Here is a 27,471-nt window from a genome sequence, read left to right as displayed (position 1 = left end):
CAACAACTAACACCTTCTGAATTACAATTAAACCTTTAAATGACATTGTTGTGGCATGGTTCTTGCTAGTAAACTACACCTTAACTTCAGTGTAAGAAACATGGTTTCAACATATCTACTACATAATAATGTACAAATGTTACCTGTGGTTTGCAGAAACGTACAATACCAACATTTACTTAGGCGAATGGGTTGATTTTCCCCATTCCCAGTCTTTATGCTAAGCTAAGATAACCGACTTATTGTGCGCACATGAGGGTGGTATCAGTCTATTTCCGAACTATTCTTTTAAACACTTGCTAAAATAGTTGTGCCAGCTATATGTAAAGTTGTAAATGTCTGCTATTGATTTCTTGTGTATTAAATGCCAAAACAGTGCAGCCTCCAGACAACAACAGAGTGTCTCTCTATTTGGAGAGCAGCTCCACACCATGGGTGGCTAGACGGTTAAAGGGAAGAACTTTAGGGTACTTAAGGTGAAGTGTAACTGCAAAAAGTTCCATTTATTTTGTTGAACTTTTACTTTCCACACGCAGAGAATGTTTACAATGCTTCCTGGGAGCTGCATGACTCAGTGTCTATAACTGCAGGAGCATCAATACGAAAATGAACAATTAGCCAAAGTTTTAGAGAGAGGAAGAAGCTGCTGTGAAACAATAATCTTCGAAGTGGGTAACTAATCTAATGAAGAATGCAAGTTATAGATTAGAGCTAATCCTCCTGCGCTCCTCTGTCATGCATTCCACGGGATAATTAACACAAAGCCTCGCAGATATTCTACCTGTGGCTCTTATCTGTCTGCGAAGGACTACACTGGTAGTAAGTGCAATAGGAGTGAGAATGAAAGGCAGTGGGAGAGGAAAGACGAATGGCTGAGTCGCTCGGATTAATAGTGCTGTGGAGGAAGAAAAGGCAGGGCGGGAAGTGAAGATGGGTGTAGAATCCTTAATCGTCTCTTAGCACTCTATAAGCCACTCAAGTGACCAGTTGCCAGAAGTACATTTATTCTTGGGCACTTGACAAATGGGTCGATGCCGGCTGCTGCTGCCTTTGTTTTCCTTTCCTTTGGCAGTCTGTGGCCAAACTTGCGGGATAATTTTGTCAGTCTGTAGAAAAGCATACTAGATTTATTTGCTCTGTAGAGCCCATAGTTACTGAGCACAACTGCTTGTACCACAGCTACATGTGTAACCATTAAAAAAGTTTCACAGTTGTTTTTTTCTGCAACATTTGCTGACTACTGCAGCTTGGAATTCCCTGAGAGGAACACAATGTATGGAAAAAAGCAATATAGCTCCTTTGTTCTCTCAGAGGTCACAATGAATGGTCATCTTTTGTTTAACAGTAAGTGAATTTCTACTGTGAAACATTCATGAGTTGCTTAGGCGCCACAGCACAATGTTGGCACTGCACTTTTCTGCAAACCACACTTATGAACCTTTTTTGGGGGGTGTGAGGGCTTTTGCCTTTATTTGATAGGACACATAGAGCATGAGAGGGGGATGACATGCAGTAAACGGCCATGGGTCAGAATTGAGCCCACGGCCACTGCGGCAAGGACATAACCTTTTGTACGTGGCTTGCCTGCTTACCAGGTGAGCTAGTGGGCGCCCCCAACATAAAATGGAAAAGGAGGGAATGGTGGGTGATGGGACACATGGGTGAGACAGCTGCCAAGCAGCAGACAGCAGCAGAAGATTGTTTGAGACCAACATGGAGAGGTCTGGACATTTGCAGCAGTGTTTGTGCCGACCAAACTGGGTATTTTAAGTCAAAATATGATCTTTTCCTAACCCTAACCCATTGTTTTTTGTGCCTAAACATAGCAACAAACATGACAGAACAACATAGCACAGCGCTGTCACAACATAAAACTGACACCTGAAATGAAAAGAAACGTAAAGTTTCTACATATTCGCTACATATGAAATGTACATATGTAACATATCTGTGGTTTGCAGAAATGTAAAATGCCAACATTTATTCTGGTGATTGGATTGCCACTAGGGAAGTAGCACAGTGTTGTTAAATGTCTTTAATAAGGTAAGACAGACATAAAACCAACTTAAGTAAATGTGGCAAAGAGGCCTGACCATGTAATGAACTCATAGGAGATAATCATCTAGGTCAGCGGTTCCCAACTGGTGGGTCATGGGTCCATTCTGAATGGACCGCAAGTGACTCGCAAACGTGTTTGTAAAACATGCTTTATTTTGAAGTGCAGTGAATTTCCAGCGCAGAGCATTTATTTCTAAAATCTGTTTCCTGCTGTAGAGTGACTGACTAATGAACAGCTACTTGATTCAAGTATGACGCTGAATATATTCAACCGTGTGGACCTTGAACGAAGGTCTAAGGAGAAATCTGGACCTCGTGGCTGGACCAGTTAGGAACCACTTGTTTAGGAAGCTTACCTTACCCAACACTTTCACATGGTATTTTTTAAATTATTATTTCTTTTACGACCAGTTTTTAGCCATGCTAGTACCAGCATTGTAAAGGATGGAAATGTTGGTGGGTTGATCAACCCTCTTTGGTCCAGACTGAAATATCTCAGCAAATACTGTATGGGTTGCTGTTGAATGTTGTATATTTTTCCATGGTTTACAGGTATCCTAATGACTTTTGCGATTCTCTGAATTTGGGTTGATGGTTTATGGTATACAGACAACTGTCATGAAATTTAGTACACGCATTCATGTCACCCACAGGACAGAATGACTTCAGTTATCACCTTTTCTTTTGGCAGTATCATGTGGTCAAAAGTTTTTGTCTCGTAGCTTTGTTTTATGACCAAATACGTGCAAGACTAACATTCCCATCAGCCTTCGACACATTGTACCTGATAAACATGGTAATATTGTCATTGTGTGCATGTCAGCAATAACTAATCTGCCAAAATAAAGCCTTACAGCTCTCCACACCAAGAACAAATGAAGCTCAGCATAAGTTCAGTCAGAAAGACTTTCTTTATACTATATCCATTCACAGCTCTCTCTCTCTATCCCATTCCCATCACTTCCACCAATCAGCTGACTATGGGTGTTTTCTCTCCTGGTTAGCCAATCAAACTTTGCGACCATCTCCGTCAGCCATTCATGTTGCTGCTGCCAAACTTTAAATCTGTTCTCCTCTCTGTTCCTGTCAGCTGTTACTGTAGGTGGAATCGTTGCACCATCCTCTACCCCATTCACCTCCAGTCACCTTATCCAGAGCCCAGGATGAGCTCGTCAAAATCCCACTCCTCTTCACATCATCTCATGACCACCCTAACCACCACCACTGTCAAGACTCCACAGGGGGTGTTCCCTAATCCACTACATCTTTACTATGGCGTCTTTGGCGATCAAATAATTTTCGCATTTCTCATACTTATCTGCACATGTAAATATTATTTTCTCTAAGAAGGAGTCTCTCCTGATTGAACTATAATGACAACAATATTAGCATCCGCACTGCAGTGCTGAGCAATAATGTGGCGCTGAGCACAAGCTGCGAGCTCCAGCAGTGTCGGTAGCGGTGGAGTATGGATACTGTCATTGTTCCTGTCGTTCATCAAATCACTCTGAAAGTAATTCCAACAATACTGTTTGCCACTGTCTATGTTGTTGAAGTTGTAGTGTGGACTCTGCCATTCACCTGAGGTAGAACGACTTTTAAAACTACATATTTCAATTTTTTGTTGTAGTTATCGTTGTTGGTGGTGACAGCCATTTACACTGCTGACAGAACGGCCAGCATGGCTGTAGCCTCTAGTCGTCTCCATTTCCAATCGATGAATTTCCACCCCCTCTGTGTGGGTGACATTTTATCAATTAGTTAAATTACTCCTGGCTATCTCCCCATTATCTAACCAACCATTTTCCTCTTTTTTCAAGGTCAGTCCCAGACTGATCATGGCTTGCATGTCATGTGTATCGCATGCACACCAGACAGTAAATGTGTACCACGATACTGCTCTTTCAGAGACACTCCTTCTTTCCTTTTCCACTGCCATCAGTTTGGTCCTCAGTGGTCCAGTATCCAGGGTAATAGTCCCTCTTCAAGTGCGTCAGTCAGATATTAAACTGCATGTTAGTGGCAGTGCAATGATGGCATAATTTGCCTGAAATAACACACTCCAAAAAAGTGGACAGCAAATAATATACTCCGACACAGTTGTCTTCAGTTATATGCATTGTAAAATCAGCAATGGAAAATACACAGACTAATTTTTTTGGCTGATTACTGCATTTTATTGAATGCTTTGGAAAAAGCAACAAGGATTATTTCCCAACAAAGCATAACCAAATCTATAACCCAAAAACATCTCTCTACTGTACTTCGTGTTACGCTCTAAACTTCATAATCGCGGTCAATAACCAAATACAAGTACAGAAATCCTCTACTGTTTAACTAGTTAAGAAATGAACATAATAGTAAGAAAGGTCTGTTGAGTTTCAAGGATAGGTAAGGCTGAAAGCATAAGGCCGTAATTCTGACTGCTACTCAACTCTATCACAGTGTCAAAGGAGCTAGTGTCAGGATTATCTCCTTCCCAGGGAGGCTGACCAACCTCATGAGCGCAAATAAAACCATATTCAGTTCCAGAAGAAAAGATTACAAAGGCAGAGTGACCCAAAGTAAATCACGTTTCAAATTACGACAAACAATAGAGATATTTTTTTTGGATCCTGTGTGAAACAGGTCCACATGCCACTCGTAGAAATGTCTTCATTTAGCTATTAAAAAACTTCGGTGCCAATATATAGTCATTTATTACTTTTCTTTATAGGTTTGCCAAACGTCCAAATAATCAATTGTTCTGAGAAAACCTGCTGGTTCTTCTGTCAAATCAAATATCAAAGCTTCATGTCTACCACTTTAAAGTCACCAATGACTGGTCGAATCAGAAAAACCGGCAGGGCAGCAGGACAGCTAAACGCAACACAATGCGTCACAGTGGCTCACGATTGGACTTCTTCGACAGCCACTTAGGTCAGAATTGATCAAATGAAATACTAAAGACACAACCTTAACGGCATGTTACGTTTGCAGTCAGTCAGTATTTTGTACACATTAGCACTGAGACATGAAATATGGCAACAGTTCAAGATGAAGTCTAAAGTGAACAATCCTGCTGCTCCACGGCCCCCTACCGCTGTGTTAAAGTACAATGATGTGTGAAGATGTACCATTGAGAAAAAAGATGAAAACAGGTGAAACAGTTTTTGGTTATTAAAGTGCTCTGACACACCATCAATTAGCAGCAGTATGTATATACATATAAACGTGGTTCAGCACTCTTACAAATCAATCATTTAAAAATCACCCATTTTACAGTCAAAACAAAAATTCCCTCGAACCCAACTCAAAAAGAAAACAAAAACACTCTCTAGTTCTCTCAGTAGTTACTTCAATTCGACCTCTGGTTATGACAAAATTATTCTTTTTTTAAAAAAAAAATGGAAGAGAAATTAACACAAAGTAAAAACAAACTAAAATGTAAAATATCATGCAGAATATCATCCATACTTTACATACATACAAAATTACATTTCTTTTTTTTTTTCTCTTTTTAAGAATAGATTCTGTAAACACTGCTTTAGGTCCTTTAGGTACGGTTTATCCACATATCTGCTACAATCTGTACGTTTCTCCATAGAAAATAGTCCGAGGCTCCTGCTCTGGCACCTGCAGGTGAGTTTTCCTATTTACTCCTCAAACCCCCCGGCGTTTATACCACCTGTCCAACTTTCTACCCATTCCACCTTAAAACCACAGAAAGAGAAGAAACTAGAAGAACTGAGTGGAAGCTCTGGTGTGGTGATGTTTTTATGTGGGTGTGAAGGTACTCTGACATTTTCACGTACCCACATAGACCCCATCTTGATAATTAAAAAAGGATGTAAAGGAATCCAGGTTAATAGAGAAAGGGACAAGGGGTGTTAGCTGAGGACAGTCGACAAGGCTAGGTCTGAATATAGATAAGGCATAGCATGGGTAGAGGTTGGGAAGGGTTGCATTAGGAGTCCACACGTCGGGCAGAGTATTAGCCTTTCCAGTACATCTTCAAAAATGGGGGGAGAGGGTAGCATTAGGCAAAGATGTTTGTGTAAGGTAGTAAAGGATCGTAGACGTGATTTAGAGGCCTTGGAGGAACTCCTGGAGCTGCCTGACGAGCTCTGTGTCGACCGTCTCCATCAGGACTCCGAAGCCCTGGTCCCCCATCATGGCCTGCTGTGCTTTCAGCTTCTCGTAGACAAACTGCTGGAGAGAAACGCTGTGCACCGGGTCCTCCAGGGCCAGCTGCAATGGGACAAAGAAAATGGAAAAGAATTAGCCAGCGTTTTGGGTTACAAATGTATTAAATTTATGGAGTAAATGAACTGCTCATATTCTTCCTCACGCACTGTTGGACATATAATACTTTGAGAAACTATTCAAAGTGACATTTCCAGTTATGCGTGGTATTGTGCACTGAATTCAAAATGAGAAAAATGAAGACGTTTTGTCAATGATCTAAATAAAACGCTTTTCAAGCGACATAATTTCTTGCTGCAAATTGGATGCAAGCATGTAATAACTTTGTGTAAGTGTGATAAAACTGGCACTTAAAGCTGCAGTGGGAAACGTTTATAAAAATAAGTTTATTGTATTTGCTGAAACTTTCAATATATTCACTCAGCAGTACAAGTGTTAGATCAGCTATGAAAAAAATCATTTTCTGCCTCCTCTTAGTGCTGCAAATGGCATTTGTTAGAATACTCAGCATGTGAAAAAAAACGACCAATCAGAGCCGAGGAGTCTCTAACGCAGCTGTCAGTCATGTCAATCACTGCTTGTGTGGCAATGCTGACCAAATATGAATTAAGATTCTGTTACTGTACAGCCTATTTCTCACCTCAAGTGTTTTCAGAAACATATTTTAGTGTACTATTTAGCTGTAAAATGAGAACGTTTGTGACCAGGCTGCCATGTTATAAAGCAAAACAAAACACCGCCCCACTGCTGGTTACAGCTAAACAGTACACTGAAATATGCTTCTGAAAACATTTCAGGGAAGAAAGAGGCAATGCAGTAACAGAATCTTGATTCAGATTTGATCAGCACTGCCTAGTGCTGACTGTTTGACTGCAGTTCACGAGCAGTAACTGACAGCTGCATTAGAGGGTCCTCGGCTCTGATTGGTTGTTTTCATTCAGACTCAGGAGTTTATCAAATGTGATGAGAAGCACTGCAAGGAGGCAAAGGAATATGATTTTTTTTGGTTGCCCGAATTATCTGTCTCCTGTACTACTGTGCAGACGTAGTGACAGTTTAAGCAAATATGACAAAAATATTTTTAGAAAAGTGCCAACTACAGCTTTAACCAGATCAAAAATGTAATAAATACCCAATGATGTAACAACTTGACCATTCATGACATGTAATTTCCTGACTTATATTGTAATAGCATTTTTATCAAAGATGTAATGCCTTTCAGGAGGCTTTCAGGCTTTCTTCCCTTTCAAATCTGATGATGTAATACTTTTGATGGATCATGTAATAACGTTAAAAGTGCTTTTTTTCCCCCTCAGAAATGTTAAGTGTGCTGTTAAGTGCGCAAGTATACAAAATTCATAACACAGCTGCCATTTTGCCTACTGAAAACACATTTATGAGAAAAATATATATATATCTATATTTTTTTTTTTACGTTACTACATTATCTATCAAAATTATTACATCATCAGTTCTGAAAAAATAATTACATTAACTAATACAATAAAAGACCCACCTTAAAGGTATTACATTATTGGTGAAAACGTTATTGCAATATCAGTCAGAACATTTTATTAAACTATTGGTCAAACTACAACATTATGAGGTTTAGTAAAACTTTTATTAAATTTTCAGACGTTTTATTAAATTTTCAGGCAGAAAATTATTACATTATAGGGTGCAACAAAGCACCATTCTTTTTCAGTCTCTGTCTCCTCTCCTTGGTAAATACAGAGAAATATTTTGGCAGCAATTAACAGTTTGATTCTTCTTGGATCTGCCTGCACTGGTGTGGAAGATCTGGATTTGGGGATTTCCTTTTCTCTTTCATTCCTCGTTGCAGATTTGCTCGAGCTCAAGTTGGAACATTTTGTGAGGGGATTCAGGTCTAGTTTTGGCTGGGTCAGTGTGGGCTTTCACACAGTTGTTCTGTGGGCATTCCAGCTTTGATTCTGGAGGTGATAATAGCTCAGGTGTGCTCTCTCTACCGTGTTTCACAGTCTGGATACTGTACCTACTGTGCCTTTTGCATTACAACTGAAGAGTTGTTCTCGTTTCAGCAGGGGACAGAATCTTTTGCCTCATGCTATCAGTCTTTCTTGCATCTTTTCTTTCTTTTTTTTTGGCAAGTCTGGTGTGCTGTCAAGTGCACTTTTTAAAACCATTCAGCCCAGCTATACACTGCACTGTCTGGTGTCATTCCAGTAAGATCTCACATTAATACTGATGGGTTAGCTGACATGAGGGTGAATAGGTAGTGACACTGCAGCGATGTGCTCCTTCAAATTTCTGGATGAGTAAGGACCATGCAGTAAAGAAGGTGTAAGGAAAACTGAAACTACACAGATCTCAAAAGCACCTTCTTTGGGTGCTGTGCTGGTATTGAAACACTTACTATAGTTGATCTGCTTATTTCATGGTCTATGAATGTACAGAGTCTGAAGATGTACAATATATAATCTGGAGGACAACATACACATGTCTATTATGCAGGGTTCTTGACAGAGCACAATATAAACAGTAGATAAAGAAGGTAGAAATGACAGAAACAAACATTTAGAGTCTAAACAGAGGGGTTTCATCTCAGCAACAATAAAATCACTTCTTTCTGTAACATCAAGTTAATTGTTTCTTTACTCCATTCATTTCTGCTCAGGCTGTTAATGCAAGGTACTGGCAAAAGTAGTCGAAAAGGACATTCACTCGCTGTTTAAGAGTCACTTTTGACAAAAGGTGGAGGAAAAACCAATTTGGACATGTTACCATTTCCAACTTTGACATATACATCTAACACAAACCTCTCACTAGAGAGAATGATTCAGTATATGCAGCCGCTGCCATTCATCTTACGCAGATGACAGCACTGGAAAAACAATCCTTGACAATAGAGTAAAAAAGCTGGGAAAAGTTAGATGGCTGCTGACTAGAGCCGACATTTCTGTGGGCAAGCACACTGTCATTTATTTTCTGTGGGGGGAAGCAAGGGCAGAGGAAAACACAACACCGTGGAAAAGTCTAAAAGTCTAGATTGTTTTGGTGTAAGTTGCAGAGTGTTGGAGATACTGACTGTAGAGATATCTGCCATGTCTCGGATATCATGGAACTAGATGGCACTTGGCTTTTGGTATTCAAAGCGCAAAAAGAAAATCCAAAAAGTCAGCAGCAATGTCTCTTTCCAGAAATCATGACACGGCTACTCAAGATAATCCACAGACCATGTTGTGAGCAGTTTCATGTAGGAACTATTATCTCTTGACCCAATAATACCGGCCAACCGTATCACTGTGCAGAAGAAAGTGTGCATCTATTGCTAGCTCACCTGGCAACACTGAGCTAGCTAATGTTACAGCTCAGCTGAGGATGACGCCATTAATGTTGACATCTCGTACTCTCACATGCCTCTTGTCCATGAGTAGATGCACGCCTCCTTCTGCACAGTGATACTGTTGGTGGGTGTAGTTTGGTAGAAACAAAACAGCTCTCACACGTAAATGCACACAACAAGGTCTGTGGATTATCTTGAGTAACCCCGGCAACATTTCTGGAAAGAGACATTGCTGTTAGGTTTTTGAAAGTTGCCTGCCACCTAGTTCAAATATATTTAAAAGAAGGCAGACATATCTACAGCTGATGCCTCCAACACTCAGCAACTCACACCAAAACAACCTAGACTGAAATACAGCACTAAATGTAAGACAACAAATGGGTATCTTTGATTTGGGGCAAAATTTCTTTTTGTGCTGTCAAGAGTACAAGCCTCTCATCCATGAGTAGTCACACACTTCCTTCTGCGTGTGATATGGTCGGCATGTGTTGTTCGGTAGTAGGAAAACAATTCCTACATGAAACTGCTCACAACAAGGTCTGTGGATCATCTTGAGTAACTGGGTCATGATTTCTGGAAAGAGACATTGCTGTCGATTTTCTCAAAATGTATTTATGCCATCTAGTTCCATAATATTCAAGAGAAGGCAGACATCTCTTCGCTAGATATCTCCAACATTTGGCAACTCACATCAAAACAATCGAGATTGGTAATTCGCACTACAAATAAGAGGGAAAAAAAATACATGTATTTTTTTTATTTTGGGGTAACTGTCCCTTTAAATCACAGAGTTCTTTTAGAGTGATATTATGTCGTGTGTGGTTATTTCTGCACCTGAATGCCTGAAGCTTGATTCTGGCTCTCTCACTTGCTTTGATTTCCCCACAGATTAATTATTGTTATTATGTGATGTAGCTTGACCCTCCTCCTCCTCCACCCCCTTTGAAAGCAGGCTGTATACTGAACCACATAAACACAAACTCCATCACTGACTTAATCTTTATAATCTCTCATACACACACTTGACATTTGGGCAAGCTTGTGCATTCTTAGTCACACGGTCCCAGAGGAGCTGCACACTCCCCGAAAGAAAAGAAAAGAATAAAAAAAAAACATTGGGTCCTTTGAGAAGCAGAATATTGTAATGACAACTCTTGGTCTCTAGCCAATCACTGGAGAGAATACTTGTCATGCTAATTAGTTCTTTGTCATTACTGTGCAATCAAACTAGTGAAGAGTGGCTGTTGGAGAGTGGCTTAATGGAAAAGCTGTCATCTAACCTGGGTAATTACCTTCAGCACAAGGACCTGCTGGATGTGTGTGTGTCTGTATAGGACTGAATCCTGTATTGTTGTATGTGTGCGTTTGTGTATGTCCAACACAGAACCGCAACTCTGAGGTGTGTGAGCTACATATGAAGGTCTTTGTGAGCATTTCTTAATCATGATGATCCTCTTAAATATCTAATTGGGAAAAACACCAATGATACATATCTTCATTAATCCCAGAAAGTGTCTGACATTAGTTCTGGTTTAGTGGGGAAAGAAGCAATTACAAGTTTGCTGTACAGTAGGTACACACTGTAACGTCTTAGTCATCGAAGTGTTAAAACAAAGAGATAAAAAGGTGTGAGCGTGGAACAGCACTTCAAGGGGTGTTTGAAGAAGTAGAGTAAATTTAAAAAGAATAATACAAGATAAAGATGCAACAGAGACAGTTAAATAGAGAGACAGCAGAATGTAAACAGGGTTTTATGAGTAGACATGAGCTTAAAGGCAGAATGTTTCAGATAGCCAACAACAGAGCGCCGAGATAAAGAGCAATATGCTGAGGACACCTGCTGTGCTCAAACTCTGCACACAAAGCAGCACTGATACCAACCAATCTGAGGAGTGGAAGCTACCCATAAGAGCAATAAGCATGATCCAGAGCCATCCCTGGGGGACAGATGAGAAGACGAAGAGAGAACAAAGGCGTGAGGTAAGAAGAGGTGAGGATGTGATTGCTAAGAAGAAAGGAAAGGTGAAAAGGAAAGGAAAGAAATTGGAAACAAGGACACAAATGTGAGGAAGCAGTATTGTTGTGCAAGAAAAAAGGTTACCAGGAAATGACGCGATGACGTTGCAGCAGTAAACACCATATAGAAAGAAAGTGATTGACGAACGCAAGATGACGTGGGGCGATGTGCAGCTGTACCTCATTGTTCCGAACATAGAGGAGGAGGAAAGATAGGAGTGGGCAACATGAGAGGTGGCAGAGTAAGATGAAGAGAGACAGGTGAAATGACGGGGCCCGTGAAAGCCCTCTTGTCTAATGCAATCCCTGGACTAGTGCTAGCCTTTTCCAAAGCAAACAAAGTAAAGAGTCCCATGCCATTACTGTAAAAACATCAGTGTTGTTCAAAATCGGCCTGCACTGGGGGATTTTAAACACACACACTTTAGTGCACACACACCCAACAAGTGTGCCAGCAACCCAGATATGTTTACTGCTCTAAGCTCTCTGAATGACAGGCCCAAACAAAGCACAGCTCCTACTGTTGCATTAGGAAATCCGGGATTAACAAGCAGCCACAAACTCTGTGATAATAAATTTACAGAATTAACACAAGTGGGCCTATTAAGAATCTATTTTTCTAACCTTCTGACCTTTCAAACCTCTTTTAATTCCATTTCCCTCCATTTACCACTCCGTTCCTCTCACAGTCATTTTCTCACCACAGTGGGCTGCTCCATTCAGTGGAAAAGCACGTTTGTAGCCGAGGACATTAAAGGAAACCAAGTGAGGCAGGCAATTGCTAACTGGAGTTAATGATGCAACAACGTGCACTTTTCCAGCCTTCATCTCACATCCCATGGTGCCTGATGTCTGACTGCAAACACACTAAATACAGTACAGGAGAGTGCATGTTCGTGAGAACATGCGCTCACTCCAGTGTGATGTAACGAGCTGTGGGGCTGTATGATGTACTGAAGTGTAAACTGAGAACTGTATTGTGTGAGGGGATGCTGACAGCGCGGGGTTCAGAGGATTACACTGCGGGCAGATGTTAATTTCATCAGCTAATTTATGACGCAGCATCAACAGGCCTCGCCAGCCAGTTGCCCTCGGCAACGATGACTAGACTTGGAAGCTGCTCTCAAGTGGTCAAACATGACTCAAAGCATCGTATTGTTCAAGACAAGTGATTCTTACCACGCATTTTAACTGCTCTAGGGTTGTATAAAGATATGAGTCCAACTGCGGCTTGAAAGTGGAAAGTTTTCTCACAAAGTTTTTTTTTATTTAGGGGTGAAAACTGATTGGCTGTTCTATCTGTTCCAGTCTGGGTCAGCTGCTGTTGACAATCCGGACATTAAATTAAATAAAATGACTTCCAGTTACTGTATCTTATTCTCATTATGTTATTATCATATTTTATAGGACTGCAATGTGATGACATCAAATCATTAAGTGAAAACAAATGTGCAAAGGCAAAGTAGTGCAATGTGCTGTGAGTGAATGGTATATGGACCGCACCTTTATAGTGCTTTTCTAGTCTTCCGACCACTCAAAGCGCTTTAACTCTACATGTCACATTCAACCATTCACACACTGGTGGCTTAGGCTACCATGCAGAGTGCCACCTGCTACTCAGTAACCATTCACACACCGACAGAATAGACATCAGGAGCAATCTGAGCATCATCTGATTGGTGGATGACCTGCTCCACCACTAAGTTCACTTGAAGTTCTGCCATCATGTCTCAACTCACTCTCTCATCTAAATCCTGTTATTTCAACCATATCTTTTTGTTTCCTACATGTATTTCAGAAATTAGCAAGGCAAGATCTTTTTGAGAAATGTGCCTTTTTGTTTCGGTGAAGGAACCTGCAAGAATTTGCCTTCTTGCTGTATTTCAGCAGATGCCTAGAAGCGCAACAAGCCCTCCTGCCTCTCAGTGGGTTTCCTTTACCTTTACAGTTACTCAGCAGATGTGTATGTGCACCTTTCTCACTGTTGAGACAAAAAAAAAAAGTCTGTGCATGTAGGTGGAGACGTGTCTACCTCCAGCTTTGGGTGAAGGCACACACACAAATAAATCAATAGCCTATTGAAAGGCAGCGCGATCTATAGAGTAACAGTTGCTGCTGCCACATATGGATACCACGGTTACCACGGCGTGTTTGTTTGCACAGCCATTTCTCCAGTGTTACCTGACACAAAAGAGATACGGTGACAGGCTGGGCTTTTCTCCAGCTCTTTCCCTACAGCAACTGCAACAGATTTACACAGACACACACACAGACTAGAGGCTGACATTTTTTTGGGAGTCCCACGGGTCACGTGATTCCCATGGGACTCCCATGGGATGGGAATCAGTTTCACTATTCTTCACGTGATTGGGACGGGATGGGAAAAAAAGTCAACGGGAGTGGGCGGGACTGGGAACCTAATTAGGCCTGTCGCGATATGCGATAAGTCGGTTAATTGCATGGTAAATTAAAAGGGATTAATTGCCATATTCATGCGTGTTTGTTTTCCTCGTCTCGCTCCACCAAAGAGACTGCACTTCCGTGCATCGTCTGGCAGCCAGGTGAGTTGGTTCATTAGCGTAATGAATGGAGGGAAAGCTCTTGTCATCGAGTGTCTTTGCCTCTGTGGGGGAGGCGGGGCTATGGGCTACACTCACACAGTGCGATCTTCGTGAGGGGGAGACGAGGCGGAGAAGAAAACAGAGAGTTGAGCGTAAGAGAAAGACATGGAACTTGTTCTTGAACCAAATGCCACGGCCCCTGTGTGGGAGTATTTTGGATTTAAACCAAATGACAGAGGGCAGCCCAGTAATTTGGACGAGCCGGTGTGCCGGGTTTGTTCTAAAACCACCTCAACAAAAAGAGCGAATACGACCAACTTAACTGCACACCTGCTACAACAGTAACATGCTGCTCTAACACTAATGCTTCAGTATTAATAATCTAATGATGCCATATATCATAATATCAGTCAGAGGAACCAAACACTACTTCTACTGCAATACTTTAACTACATAATTCTCTCTCAGTACTGATTCTTCTTATGACGTGTTGTCTGACCACATCAGAAATCAAATGTGTTTGTCATTCTGAACAGCATCAAGTTGGAGTGAATGTTAAAATAATTAGGCAATAAATGTCAAAACACAACATTAGATGTCATATTTGGGTTTATATTAAACTAAGGTAGGCATTGTGTGATCCATGTACTATAGATGTATACATATATATATATATATATATATATATATATATAACACAACACGGGAGCGGGGTGGGACAGGAGTAATTCTTATGTGATTGGGACGGGATTTTTTTTTCCTTTTTCCTTTTTCATGGGATTGGGACAGGATGGAATTATTTTTGTGGGAGTGCGATGGGACAGGACTGAAAATCCACTCCCGTGTCACCCTCTAACACAGACACACACACACACACACACGTTTGGATAGGTTTCTGCATGACTTTAAATGAAATAAAATGATTCAACCTTATTTAACCTTCTTCTTAACCATTCTACTTTATTCTAGAAAATTCTATTCATATCTATTGTGTAAAACTCATTTTAAATGCTCAGAAAACTAAGTTCATGGTCTTCTCAAAAGCTCGTTCACAGAATCTTGACAATTTTAGCATCTTCACTTCTGACTGTAAATCCAATGAAAGAGCGACCTCTTACAAGTACTTGGATATATGGATAGATGACAAGCTTTCATATAAATGTACATGTTGCTACTCTTGTTAGGAAGTTTAAAGTGGAGACTGGCTTTTATTTCAGATAAGTCTTGTTTTACTTTCAGTGCTGAGAAAAAACTTGTACTTGAAAGCTACTTTACTGTCTGATCGATTATGGTGACATATTGTATATACATGCAACCTCCTCCATTTTACGTAGTCTTGATTCAGTATACCATGCATCTCTACATTTTATTACAAATGCAAAGTCACTTACTCATCACTGCATTCTTTATGATTTGTAGGATTGGACGTCATTGACCACTCACAGACAACAGCACTGGTATATTCTTATCTATAGAGCAACACTGGGCAAACCTCCAGCCTACCTCTGCACCCCTCTGTGAACTCTGGTAGTTACCAGCTACGCTCCTCCAGGTGGCTGCTTTTTAATGTACCCCAGGTTTTAACAGATCTAGTGAAAACTGCATTCTCCTACTCTGCACCTTGGACATGAAACAATCTTCAAAAAGATCTAAATTTAGAAACACTTATATCCATTGATGAATTTAAGGGCATCATAAAGAAAGTGGTGATAAAGACGTGCTTGTTTTTCTTGAGAGGCCACTATGTTTGAACAGTTGTTGTTTTATTGTGGATTTTTGTATTATATGTTATATTTGTTGCATTTTAAATGTGTTTTGATCGGCTGCTACCTTGGCCAGGTCTCTCTTGTAAAAGAGATTTTTAATCTCAATGGGACTTCCTGGATAAATAATACATTTTCATTTGTTTTGTGCACAGGCATTTACAGAGACACAATGCCTGTATATATTGGCATAAAGGCTAAAGACTGCCATCACTTGTCTGCTAATTAAATACATTTGCTGGATTATTGCATTTGACTATTTTGTATTTCTGTTCACAGTTTATGAACCCTTTTAACATATGAAGCTGATACATATTCTACATTTCTAAATTCCTAAATCTTACGAGCCATGCTGGTCAGCAATATCATCAAAGAAAAAAAAAAGTCTTGAACATCTTGCATCTCCTGAAAGGAAAGGTTCATTGACATTTTCCAAACAAAAAAAAGAAAAAAAAAAAGAGAAAGAAATGACTATAAATCAAAACAATATTAAATTCAAAAATGAAGCAGCACTGTAAGAAAGAACAGGTCACCTTGGTCAGTGAGAAAGCATTAAAAACATTAATCAACAACTTCTGCTAATATACTAAAAATCTCCTGTTTTCTCTGTAAATCACTTTTCTGTATCAGATAAATGACTTTTTCAACAGCAGCAGTATATTTCCACAAAAAAATCTCTTGGGAGGAGGTCCTGTCCTGACATTTCCACTGAAATATGGCTAAAATATGGCAGTCTGATAACAAAAAGATGAATCAAAAGAGAGTCCCAAAAAAGCAATATCAGAATACAAATGTTTCAGGATGACGGCGGTTTTATGAACTGCAGGTAATGTCTAATTTCTGTTATTTGCTCCACAAGCTGATAGAAGTTGAGGTCATTTGAGGTAAGTCGTACACAACAGAAGTAACAGTTTAACATTTTAAAGTTTGGGTTTTCAGGAAGATGAAACGGGAGAGTACTCGGGGTGTGTGGATGTACGAGAAAAAGATAAAAGGCAACAGAAAGACAGGGAGGAGGAGTAGAGGTGAGACGAACAAAGAGAAGAAAGGAGTGTTTTGGCCTGCAGAGAAGTGTGGCTACAACATACTAAGTGGAGTGAAAACAAGAGAGAATAAACGAGCAAGTGATGAACTGAAGGACAAAAGCAATCTGCACAAAGATAAAGAGAGCAGCCAACCTGATGGCGCACAGACCAAATATTCCTGTCGATGCAAAAATGCAGGGGAAGGAAAGATGAGACCAGAAGAGGCTTGAGGAAGAAAAGAAATGAGTGATGATGAGAGAAACACAGTGATGATGAGAAGAAAGTAGGGAGGGAGAGTGACATGCCCCCTGCTGTGGCCCACTGATAAAGAAGCACTGGTCTTCACGTCTTGGAAGAGAGCAGAAGATAAATGAGAGGCAGGATGAAAAGAAGAGGGAGAGACGGATGAGATGTGAAGACAGTGGAAGTGATTTGGTATTTGTCTGGTGAGCAGATGACGAGAGAAAAAAGCACAGATGACAACATAGAGAAGTGGGCGAGATACTGTATGCTAAGAAGAAAGGAACTATAATTATGACAATGATGATAATAACGATGATGATGCTGTTCGCCCACGGCGGTAAAAGCCTGGCTGCTTTTACCTCGCGTAGAATGCCAATTAAAATAAACACAGGTTAAACTTGTTGACATTATTAAGAAATGTCCAGAGGTTGCAAAGCATTTTTTTTTTTGGTTTTTGTATTTCTCTTGTGTCAAGGGTTGTCCTGCAAATAAGCACCTAAACTGAACAAAGTCTTAATTAATGTTTTTAGCTACACCTGTTCTTGGGGGGTATAATCAGGACCGCCAACAGGGGGGTAAAAGGGAAAAGCTTTGTGGGGCCCAGCTGCGAGGGGAGGCCCATGCTAGCCAGCAATAATTGTTTTAATCCTAAATACAATATATTTTTGACCATAAGTACTGACCATTACTTATTAAAACAACAAAAGTAAACAGTGTTGCTTCATTGAAATGCAGTCTGTTTATAGTCCGGGTAAAGCAAAATCACGGATTTTTTTCTACACACATTATACATGTTAGAAAACACTTACATTTTGGATTGGTGTCCAGGATTGTTTGGGTGGGCCTGAAATCATGGCTTGATGACACAATGGAGCCACACAAACACAAAACTACACAAAACCTATGTTACTACTAACGTTGGAGTGCATAGCACCTGAGTCGTTTTGTTTGCCCTCAGCGAGTTTGGTACGTTCCACAAGGTCTCTTAGCTCTCTGAGTTTAAAGGCCTGAACACAATGGTGGTAAATGCTGCGCGTCAAAAAATATGCCCCTATTATTTTCAATGTACAACCCTAAGTCCCATTTCCAGCCTCACCGCCCCCGAAATCAAATCCTACCAGCTTCCGTAGCAGCTCGACTCCTTTCCTCACCATGGACGCATAAAGAGAACTCTGTTGCTGTGTCTCTTGTGTGACAAAGACTGGATGACGAGAGACTCGTTGTTGAGGTTGAGAAATATCCTGAGCTAAACAACCCACAATTCCATCATTATAGAGACAACGGCCAAAAAGATATTGCCTGCCAAGTCATAGCTCTAGAGGTCGGCTCTTCAGGTGAGAAATCAAATTTAATTAGTGGCTCTCCATACATGATTTTACACTAATGCAAAGGACGTATCTGACGTATCTTTCAGGCCTTCAGCTGAAATTGTCTTCCCGGCCGGCCGGCAGTTATTGCTCACTGCTGTGGATACTAGCTTTGTGCTAATGTTAGCTGCTGAACATGAGCCCGAAGCTGTACGGCGACTCTTTCTTATGCTTGAGACCTAATTTTAAAAACTTGGCAACTTATTTAATCATTCACATTTGGCTAGGTGGTGTGACTAACTCATTACATTATAATTTTTTCTTTACCCACACTTATGTGTGTGGGTAATAATGTTTAGTAGGAGAGAGAGAGTATACACGTGCATGGATACAAATAAAGCAGATTTGGGGAGAACCTATTGACTTGACTGTTTCAGGGGCCCAGCCATTTCCTGTGGGTGGCCTTGGGTTAATGTATCAGGGATTACATTAGAATATAAACTAATAATACAGTTATTATTAAGTTAAGAATACGTCTGATGATATTCAATATTTTCTTAATGTCAAGAAATCCCACAAAAATACTAAACTCAACAACTATTTGACTGCACCAAGTTTCGTCTATGTGTATCCGAAGCCTGATACAGCTTCTTCCTCAGTGCAACAGACCTCCATTGTTGTCCTGTTGCAGTGGTTGAGCTGCTCCTTCATAACCACAAAGTTGATCCCACGTACCCCATCCTGCTGTTGTAAATACTCACTAGAGCACCAAGTTTTGCTGCTGAAAAAAGTCACAACAAGTGCACCATTTACTCCTGTTAGAGTAATGCTTTGCTACAAACTACAGTGCAGAGCTGTTTAGGAACATATTTACCCATTACAAAAGTGTTAAAAGATTCATAACTTCAGTGGGAATGAATGGGCTTGGGGATAAGTGCCAGAGAGAGGCTGTGGAGGCTGGAAAATATTGAGGACAAACTAATGCATTTTTGGTATTGCTATATTCATGAAATCTGTTGACAGTAAAAAAAAAAAGAATATTGCCAGCTTTATCCTTTATATACTCTCTAAAAGCCATCACAACTTGAACATTTGAGGTGGCACGTTAAGAGCAGAACTGTCTGTGATTATAAACATCAAAGAAGAACGGATGCAAAGGATTGTTTGTATGTGTGTATGCCAGTTTTTTATGGAAGCATATGTGAGTGTGGCTAATGGATATTATGCATGAGAGTGAAAGTCTCTCTGTATGTGTTGGCAGAGCTGAACTGGCCTGGTGGGAATGGGCCTGCTGAATATCTGAGTCTGACACTAATCCCATTACCTCTGGGTTATCCTCTCATGTCCCCACATACACTGACCTGATTGAAGGATACCTATAAACATGTATATACAGATATATGTCTAGGGATGGGTACCTAATCAAGGTATTTAGGGGGATTTAGTGGCATCTAACGGTGAGGACTGCATATTGCAACCAGCTCAAACTTCTCTCGGTTTGAATTCCTTCAGTGTTCATTGTTCAGAAGGTTTTAACCAAGAGCCAAATTATCTTCCTCTCCAAAACAAAACGGATTGAGTGATTTAAACTGGTAAAAACACTGATTAAAGCAGTTTCATGCTAGAAATCAGTGTTGCTCCCATGCTGTTTCAGATATTGGAGATGGGCGGCTCACAGGCCACCTGCTGCTGTATGTTCACCTATTTTCTCTGATAACCTAAGATCCAGATGTTCAGGAAGTTTTATCCAGGAGCCAAATTATACACAGAAGTCTCTTCCTTTACCAAAAGAAACAGACCAGGTGATTTAAACCGGGGTTATAACTTTGGTGGGCAATGTGACAGTGAGTATCACCTTATCTAGAGCCAGTAGCTATGTTTCCATCCAAAAGTGATTTGAATCATTGTGAAATGCGTATTAAAAGAAATACGAATCCTGTGTGTTTCCATTAAATGTACGGACTTTGGTGAAAACTACGAACTCGCGCAAGTTTTCCGCAAGAACCAGAAACAAAACAAGTCTCGCATTCTTCTTCTTCTACGTTTTCTGGTGGTTGGCAACCAGCTTGTAAATGCATTACCGCCTTCCCGATCCGGAGTGTGGATATCACCATGGAGAGAGGTGCGCTATGTCAGACTTAATTCGAACATAACTGTTTCCATCCCCCGTTTTGCGAAACAACATTTTTTCGAATCAACCAAAACCCGGCTAAAGCGAGCGTATTTTAGTTTGTGCGAATCAGGGGATTTTAATTCGAATTTTGTCGTTTCCATCATAATTTTCCGATGTGATACTTCTAGATGCGCATCTAAACAGGCTGATGGAAACATGGCTAGTGTTTGGTTTGGCCATTCTCCATAAACAAGGAGCTGCTCTCTGTGTAGACAGCGGCTCAAGGTATGGAAAACATAACGATTCTTATTTTCAGGTGATTATACACTAAAGAAAACACACTTCATCTTCACCTTCCACCTTTTCTTTCACTCAGTCGGTTTCTAATTTGCAATATAATTAAGACTTTCCTCTTTTATGCATTTTTTTGTTATTACCAATCTAGAAGAGAGATCTCTCTGTCTGAGTCTGTTTTATGTGTGAGGGGTGAGGGTAATTGCTCTCTGCAAGACAGACAGACAGACACACACACACACACACACACACACACACACCTAGCTTTTAGTGATAATGGCAAACAGTACTAAACGTTTAAAAGTGTGGTAACACTTCACTAGAGGTGATACTGACAGAGCTTGCTGCCAAAAGTGCAAAAAGTCTTGTTTTTACATGTCAGGGCAGAAACATGAGCAATCTTTTGAAACATCGACTGAAAGTGCATCACACACAGGAGGAGAAACACACAATCTTCGACTGCTGGGCTCTTAGTTCATCTCTCAGTGTCCCCATTCGCCTCAGGTATGTTGTGAATGCTGGCACGGAGTTAGCTGAATTGTACAAACATAGATTGATTAAAAAACAAAAAAACAAAACATTAGCCAGCTGATTGTTAAGCTATAAATATGGGTATGTTCATAAATTCAATGATATTAACAACTAATCAGTTAGTTGATTATTGTTAATCACGATTTACTACATTCAATAATAACATATTGTGTTACAATTTGTGTCATCACACAATGAATCAATAATTGTACCATTAGAGTACTAGATCAAAAAGCACTATTAGTGGGAGTAGTATGACCGTTAAAATTACACCCATCCCTATAAATATCTGAATGTACTTGCTGAAGAAAAAAAAAAGAATATATACACCGTCCTTTGTATGTGCCCTGATGTCATCACTAGAGTCATTACTTCAGACTTGACAAAGCTTCGGCGCCACAGAGGACATTTTCACAGGCTGTATAGTACTACCATTACTAGAAAACTGATCTTAATTTGCGAAATTGGTGGAGTCCTTCTTTATAATTAATCTATTTTCTATCATTACAGTGAGCACCATTAACCTCATGACGGCATTACAGGGCTTCTAAATTGTCCCAATTACAACTCAGATTAACATTTCTTAGTCTATGATCATTGAAATGATTGCAATTTAAACTAATTTGACCACACAGATTCATTTATGGCAAATTAAATTTTGTGTGTGAATCTGTGTCCGGGACCAAGTCTCTGTGGGTAATTAAGATCGTCTGAAATGAATGTGTGTTTTTCTATTAAAAAACAAACAACTAGTGGACACAGAGAGCAAGATATGCGTGGGCTTTTAGCACTAACACGTTGATGTAATTGCTCTATCTAATCAATACTGTCAGGATCTCTAATAACTGTGACCAGTAAATGGCTAAGCTCATCTAGGCACTGGGAAAAGGCTTACGAGAGCCCCCTTTGAACAAGAAGCGACAGCTGCAAGACTATCATTGATCCAGCAAAGAGCTCACCAGAACCAAGTAGCACCAAGTATAGTCTGTCAAGTTTGTAATCAGAAGATGGGAAGATCTATTCTTGTCAACACTGGCTGCAAATACATCCTGCCCCCCCAGTGCCACTTCAAAGACACTGGATCCCACAGCTGCTTCCAGGATCTCACTTAAAGAAGAGGTGGCTAATCCATACTTCCTCATCTGAGAGGTCCCTGAGCAGTAACTCAACAACACCAGTATAAAGGGCAGTGTTTTACTGCTTGCCCTGGTTGAAGTGTTTCAGTATTACAGCAGATGTGGTCAGAGGTTTGCTCTGTTGCACCCCTAACCACACCCAACTGTGATGTCATGGTGTACTTACGCAATCTGCAGTACACTTTTACATCACTGAAGCAAGGTGAGAAGTTGCAAGAATGCATTATGAAATACAATAATACAACTAATATCCATCCATCCATCCATCCACTTATCTGGGGCCAGGACAGTAGGCCCAGCAAAGCACCCCAGACATCCCTCTCCCCAGCTTTCCAACTCCTCCTGGGAGACCCCAAGGTGTTCCCAGGCCAGATAAGATATGTAGTCCCTCCAGGGTGTTCTGGATCTGCCCCGGGCCTCCTGCCAGTGGGACATTCTCAGAACACCTCTAACAGGAGGCGCCCAGGAGTCATCCTGATCAGATGCCCAAAGCACCTCTGCTCTTTTCACAACTGGCAGTTGTGAGAACTTTTCTGGGAGAGACTCTCAGAAAATCTGTTACAACCACCAATTAACTATTACGAATTAGTTAACCAAGTACAGAACGCATATGCAGCAAAAGAATGATGACAAAGGCTAATAACATTGTGGGTGACCAGAGACACCCTCTTGCCTCCTCATTCAAGCTGTTGCCACCTGGGTAATGGCACTGTGTTGTACTCTTGTTATTTTCTTTGATAAATATTTAATAAGTCTTGTTAGAGGGAGCCTGAGATTCAAGATTTTATTGCAAACAGCTGCTTGTAATGTGGATTCCAGTGTTTTTGAAAAAATCCTCAAGTATGACTTTCAAACATGCCTAAAGTAATTTTGCTTTGATGCAAAACCGACAAAATATATTAACCACAACACAAGCTTTCAGTGTTGCTGCTGTCAGTTGACAGCACAGTGATTTGCAAATACAACTTTTGTTGCATCAAATCACAATTTTTAAACTTGTGTGTTAAAACAAGAAGACAAAAAACATCCTCAAAAGACAGAAGGATAGGTCACTGACAACACCTATAATTTGAGATTGCTTATACTGAAACACAGAAGAGGCAATCACACAAGTGGAAACAACAGAACAAAGCTTAAGCCCGTTAAGACCAAGCAGAATAACTACCCATGTTTGTCAAAACACCAAATGTTGCCAACCATTCTCTTCACTAGACGATAGCAGTAATACTGAAGAAGCAGAGATTCAACAATGTTTCCTTTCTTTTTGTGTTTCAAGGCCAATAGCAAATTTTTCACACTAAAAATGCTGGTGTGGATGTAAAGAATTTCAATGTGTACACAACATTTTCAAATTCATTCACATTAGTGTAGACATGGCCTAAATAACAAGTGGAAGAGCGAGACAGAGGAGAAACCAAACAGAGTGAGACAGAACAGTGAGCTGAGAGATAAGGTCAAGTACATTCATCAGCGTTATTATGTTCAGGGACAAAGATTGATCAAGCATACAGAAAATAGACAGCACCATTAAATAGTCATCAAGAGAGACACAAGTGGAATTTTAAAAATATAAGACAGGAGAGGTCAGAGCAACAGTTATAGAGAAACAAGGGCCAGAGCAGAAAGAGAGAGATGGTGTAAACTGTCGACCTCCCAACACACACCTCTGCCACCCTTTTCTGGGGTTTCATTAGTTCATGGTCTCTTGACTTAGTGGGAGGATTAGAACTTGATTGTAGTAATTTCCTTGCTAAATGAGGCGGCACAAATTGTAATACCCTAATTAGTATTGTACTAGAGGGGGTGCGCGTAAGAGGCCTTTAGCAGTCTATCATAAGGGTGCATATTACTAAACACATACCATTAAGTGTACATGTGTGTGCATGCACATGCACACACATGTACACAGGTGGATATGAAAAAAATGGGGGAAACATGGAAGAGTTGTAAAACTACTTTGAGCAAGCCATTGTCAAAAACTAGTAGCAAGAGAGGCCAGTAAAGTCCCGTTTCCACCAAACACTTTTGGTGTGGTACCTTTGGAACCAAAAGTAACCCTTCAGACATGATAGACCCTAGCATTTCCACCACAAGGTTGTTGTCACTCACTGCTCTGTCCAGCACTCACTGTATTTCCTAATTACCGACCAAAAACAGGGACAATATGTAATGGTGCCATTGATACCATCCACAATTTTTCACAGTGGAAACAGAAAAAAAGTAGGTCTGGTTTATTGAACTGGTTCCATTGAGGATTCTTGGAACCTTGTTTTTATCTTGCAAGCCAGCTTGAGTTTCCACCAGTTTGCGGCTATTGTCATCAAGGATGTGTTACCAACTGAGGGCACTGCACAATGCACAACATATGTACACAGCAGTAGCAAGATGGCGGGTCACACTAATTATCTGCAAGCTTTTGTTCTGTTATTAAAGACATTTGTTTTTATACAAAAAACAAGTTTCGACGAACGTTAATGAGACAACTGCATTCTCTTTTTTCCCCTGACAACTTCTCCCTTGACCTCTTCCTTCTTAGCTTCTCCATACTCTCTTTCCAACCTGTAGAATATGACAAGCCCGCTGATGCCATTTGCACTTCAGGTCAAGGAAAACCTGCTAACCAACTTTTCGAGTTCCCAACAAATTTACTTTTTGGTCAAAATGCCCCAAAAGGTTCAAAATTAGATGCGCAAACCGAATCAGAACCCATTGGTGTGTTGGTGGAAAAGGTGCCTAAGAGGTCTACAAGAACTCTGAAGAGGCTGCATGGTTTGCCATTAAGGTATGTGGGCAAAGTGGCAGAAGGCCACAGTCTGATCAGACAAAAACTGTATTGTAGTTGTATTCATAATCCTAAAGGCTACAGTACGTTTAAGATAGGCTGAAGAGACTAACCATCAACACAGTAAAGCTTGGTTTGTCAGCATCATGGTGTCACATTGCTTCTCTGCAGCATTCCCTAGAACTCTCCTAATAGTAGAGGAATAAATAAATGGAGAAAAATACAGATGCCCCCTCCTCCCACAGTGCTACAAAGTAGGGATGTAATAAAATGTCATGCCACAACATTTAGCACTTGTTCCCGACTGACATTAGTTGTGTTAACAAGCAGTGGCTCCTCCAAACTTAGCACTTTCCTTTGCAACCTCTCCTTTGTGCTTCACAACAAAATTCAGCATAACCATGAATTTTCACTCCAGTTGACACAATCAACTCAGGCATACTTTTCTTTGCCTCAATTGGTGGTGCCATGAGTGGATTTGCTTGTGTTTGTCCCTGTTCACATCTTTCCATTAACAATTCCAGTCCTTTTTCGCTGTGAAATGCAACTCAACAGCCGCATTCATCGCATTTGCTTCGGTAAATGGGGCATGTGGTTACGCATACATTTTTGGAGAATGTAGGGCCAAAAATACAAAATGCACTGAAATGGATAAGACAAAATGTGACAACAAACCAAGCATGGTGAAAACAGAAAAGGAATGAATGAGAATTTTTCACTGAGCCCTGTGTTGTCAACTGAACTGAATTGTACGAATACTGTGAACAATAAAGTATAAGTCCAAGAATGCTGCCTATGTTTATGGGGATTGTAAATGTATAAATGCACCAGCTCCATCATCCTTTAAAAATGCTACCATGCTACAATGTGAGAACCTGTTGGATTTTCTTGATTGTCTGTAAAAAAAATAAAATAAAATAAAGGCCTATAAATAATTCTGGCAATATAAAACAACTTGTTTTGACTTGTCAGTGCAAACCTTCACGGTGCTCTGGTGGATTTGGCTGATGGATTGGCTGTGACTTGGAGGACTCTTGCAACTGGGGCTTTGAGCACCAAGCTGGGTCAAACAGTGATATGCAGCATCCTGTCTGAAATCTGCTGTGCCATCTGGCAGTCACTGAAAGACCAATTTCTGCATTTGCAAGATGGGACTCAGGGATGGAAGGAAGCAGTCCGCGACTTTTGCAGCTTGGAACTTTTTAAAATGTCATAGTTATCACGAGGGAATGAAAAGAAAAAAGAAAGCACTTAAACCCAGGAAAAGCATCGTAACTACAAAGGAACATTTTCCATTTCTTGTGATATAAACTTTAACATGATTTAAATCTTGGTGCTAAATTGATTCACTTCAATTTATGACCTAGGATGTCAGGCTTCACAAACCTTTTTAATTTTTCACTACCACAGGGGCTAACTTAACCTAACTTTTTTTTTTTTTTTTTTTTTTGTCGAAGGATTTCCCTAGTTATTCAATGTCTTTCTTTTTTTTGTAAATTAATATCAAAACAAGTCATAGGCTGCATATATAATTTTAACCAAATGAAACACAATCAAAGGGCCTAAATGTTTAGTTAAATTAAAGGGACAGTTCACCCTAAAATCAATACATATACATACAACACATTTTTTCCTCATACCTGTAGTGCCACTCATCAATCTAGATTGGTTTGCTGTGAGTTGCACGGTGTTGAAGACAGGGCTGCAGCGGTAAACCATGAAACCGTATATCGTGGTATGAAAATTGAGGGTTATCATACTGTGTACAATAACTTTTCTCATCTCTTTAAAGATTATTGTAATAATAATTATAATTATAATTGTGTAATAGGCTACTGTATACTGATGATGCTAGTCATACCATGAAAATCTTATACTGTTGTTGTTAACAGTTTCATGTAGGAACTACTTTCTTTCTACCAAACTACATCCACCAACCACACTGGCATGAAGGGAAGCGTGCATCTACTGCTAGCTCACCTAGCATTACTGAGCTAGCTAACGTTACAACTCAGCCAAGGAGGATGCCATTAATGTTTACATCTCATGCTGTCACAAGCCTTTTGTCCACAAGTAGATGCATGCTTCCTTCTGCACGGTGATACTGTTGGTGGGTGCTCACAATAAAGTCT

The 27,471-nt window shown here is 40.3% G+C and overlaps 1 protein-coding gene across 1 annotated transcript in view; it reads right to left on the bottom strand.

Annotated features, from left to right (window-relative positions):
• Positions 1 to 4,223: 4,223 nt before the first annotated feature.
• The window catches only part of ipo11 (importin 11), a 187,434-nt gene continuing 164,186 nt past the window's right edge, over positions 4,224 to 27,471 (bottom strand). Inside the window, exon 30 of the mRNA XM_049578323.1 lies at positions 4,224 to 6,288. Within this exon, the coding sequence (XP_049434280.1) occupies positions 6,124 to 6,288 (165 nt within the window). The 3' untranslated portion in view covers positions 4,224 to 6,123. The remainder of the gene's footprint in view (positions 6,289 to 27,471) is intronic.

The sequence above is a fragment of the Epinephelus fuscoguttatus genome, linkage group LG6 (assembly GCF_011397635.1).
Source record: "Epinephelus fuscoguttatus linkage group LG6, E.fuscoguttatus.final_Chr_v1".
Classification (NCBI taxonomy): domain Eukaryota; kingdom Metazoa; phylum Chordata; class Actinopteri; order Perciformes; family Serranidae; genus Epinephelus; species Epinephelus fuscoguttatus.
Note: the sequence above shows the minus strand (reverse complement) of the source record. Positions and strands in the feature narration are given on the sequence as shown.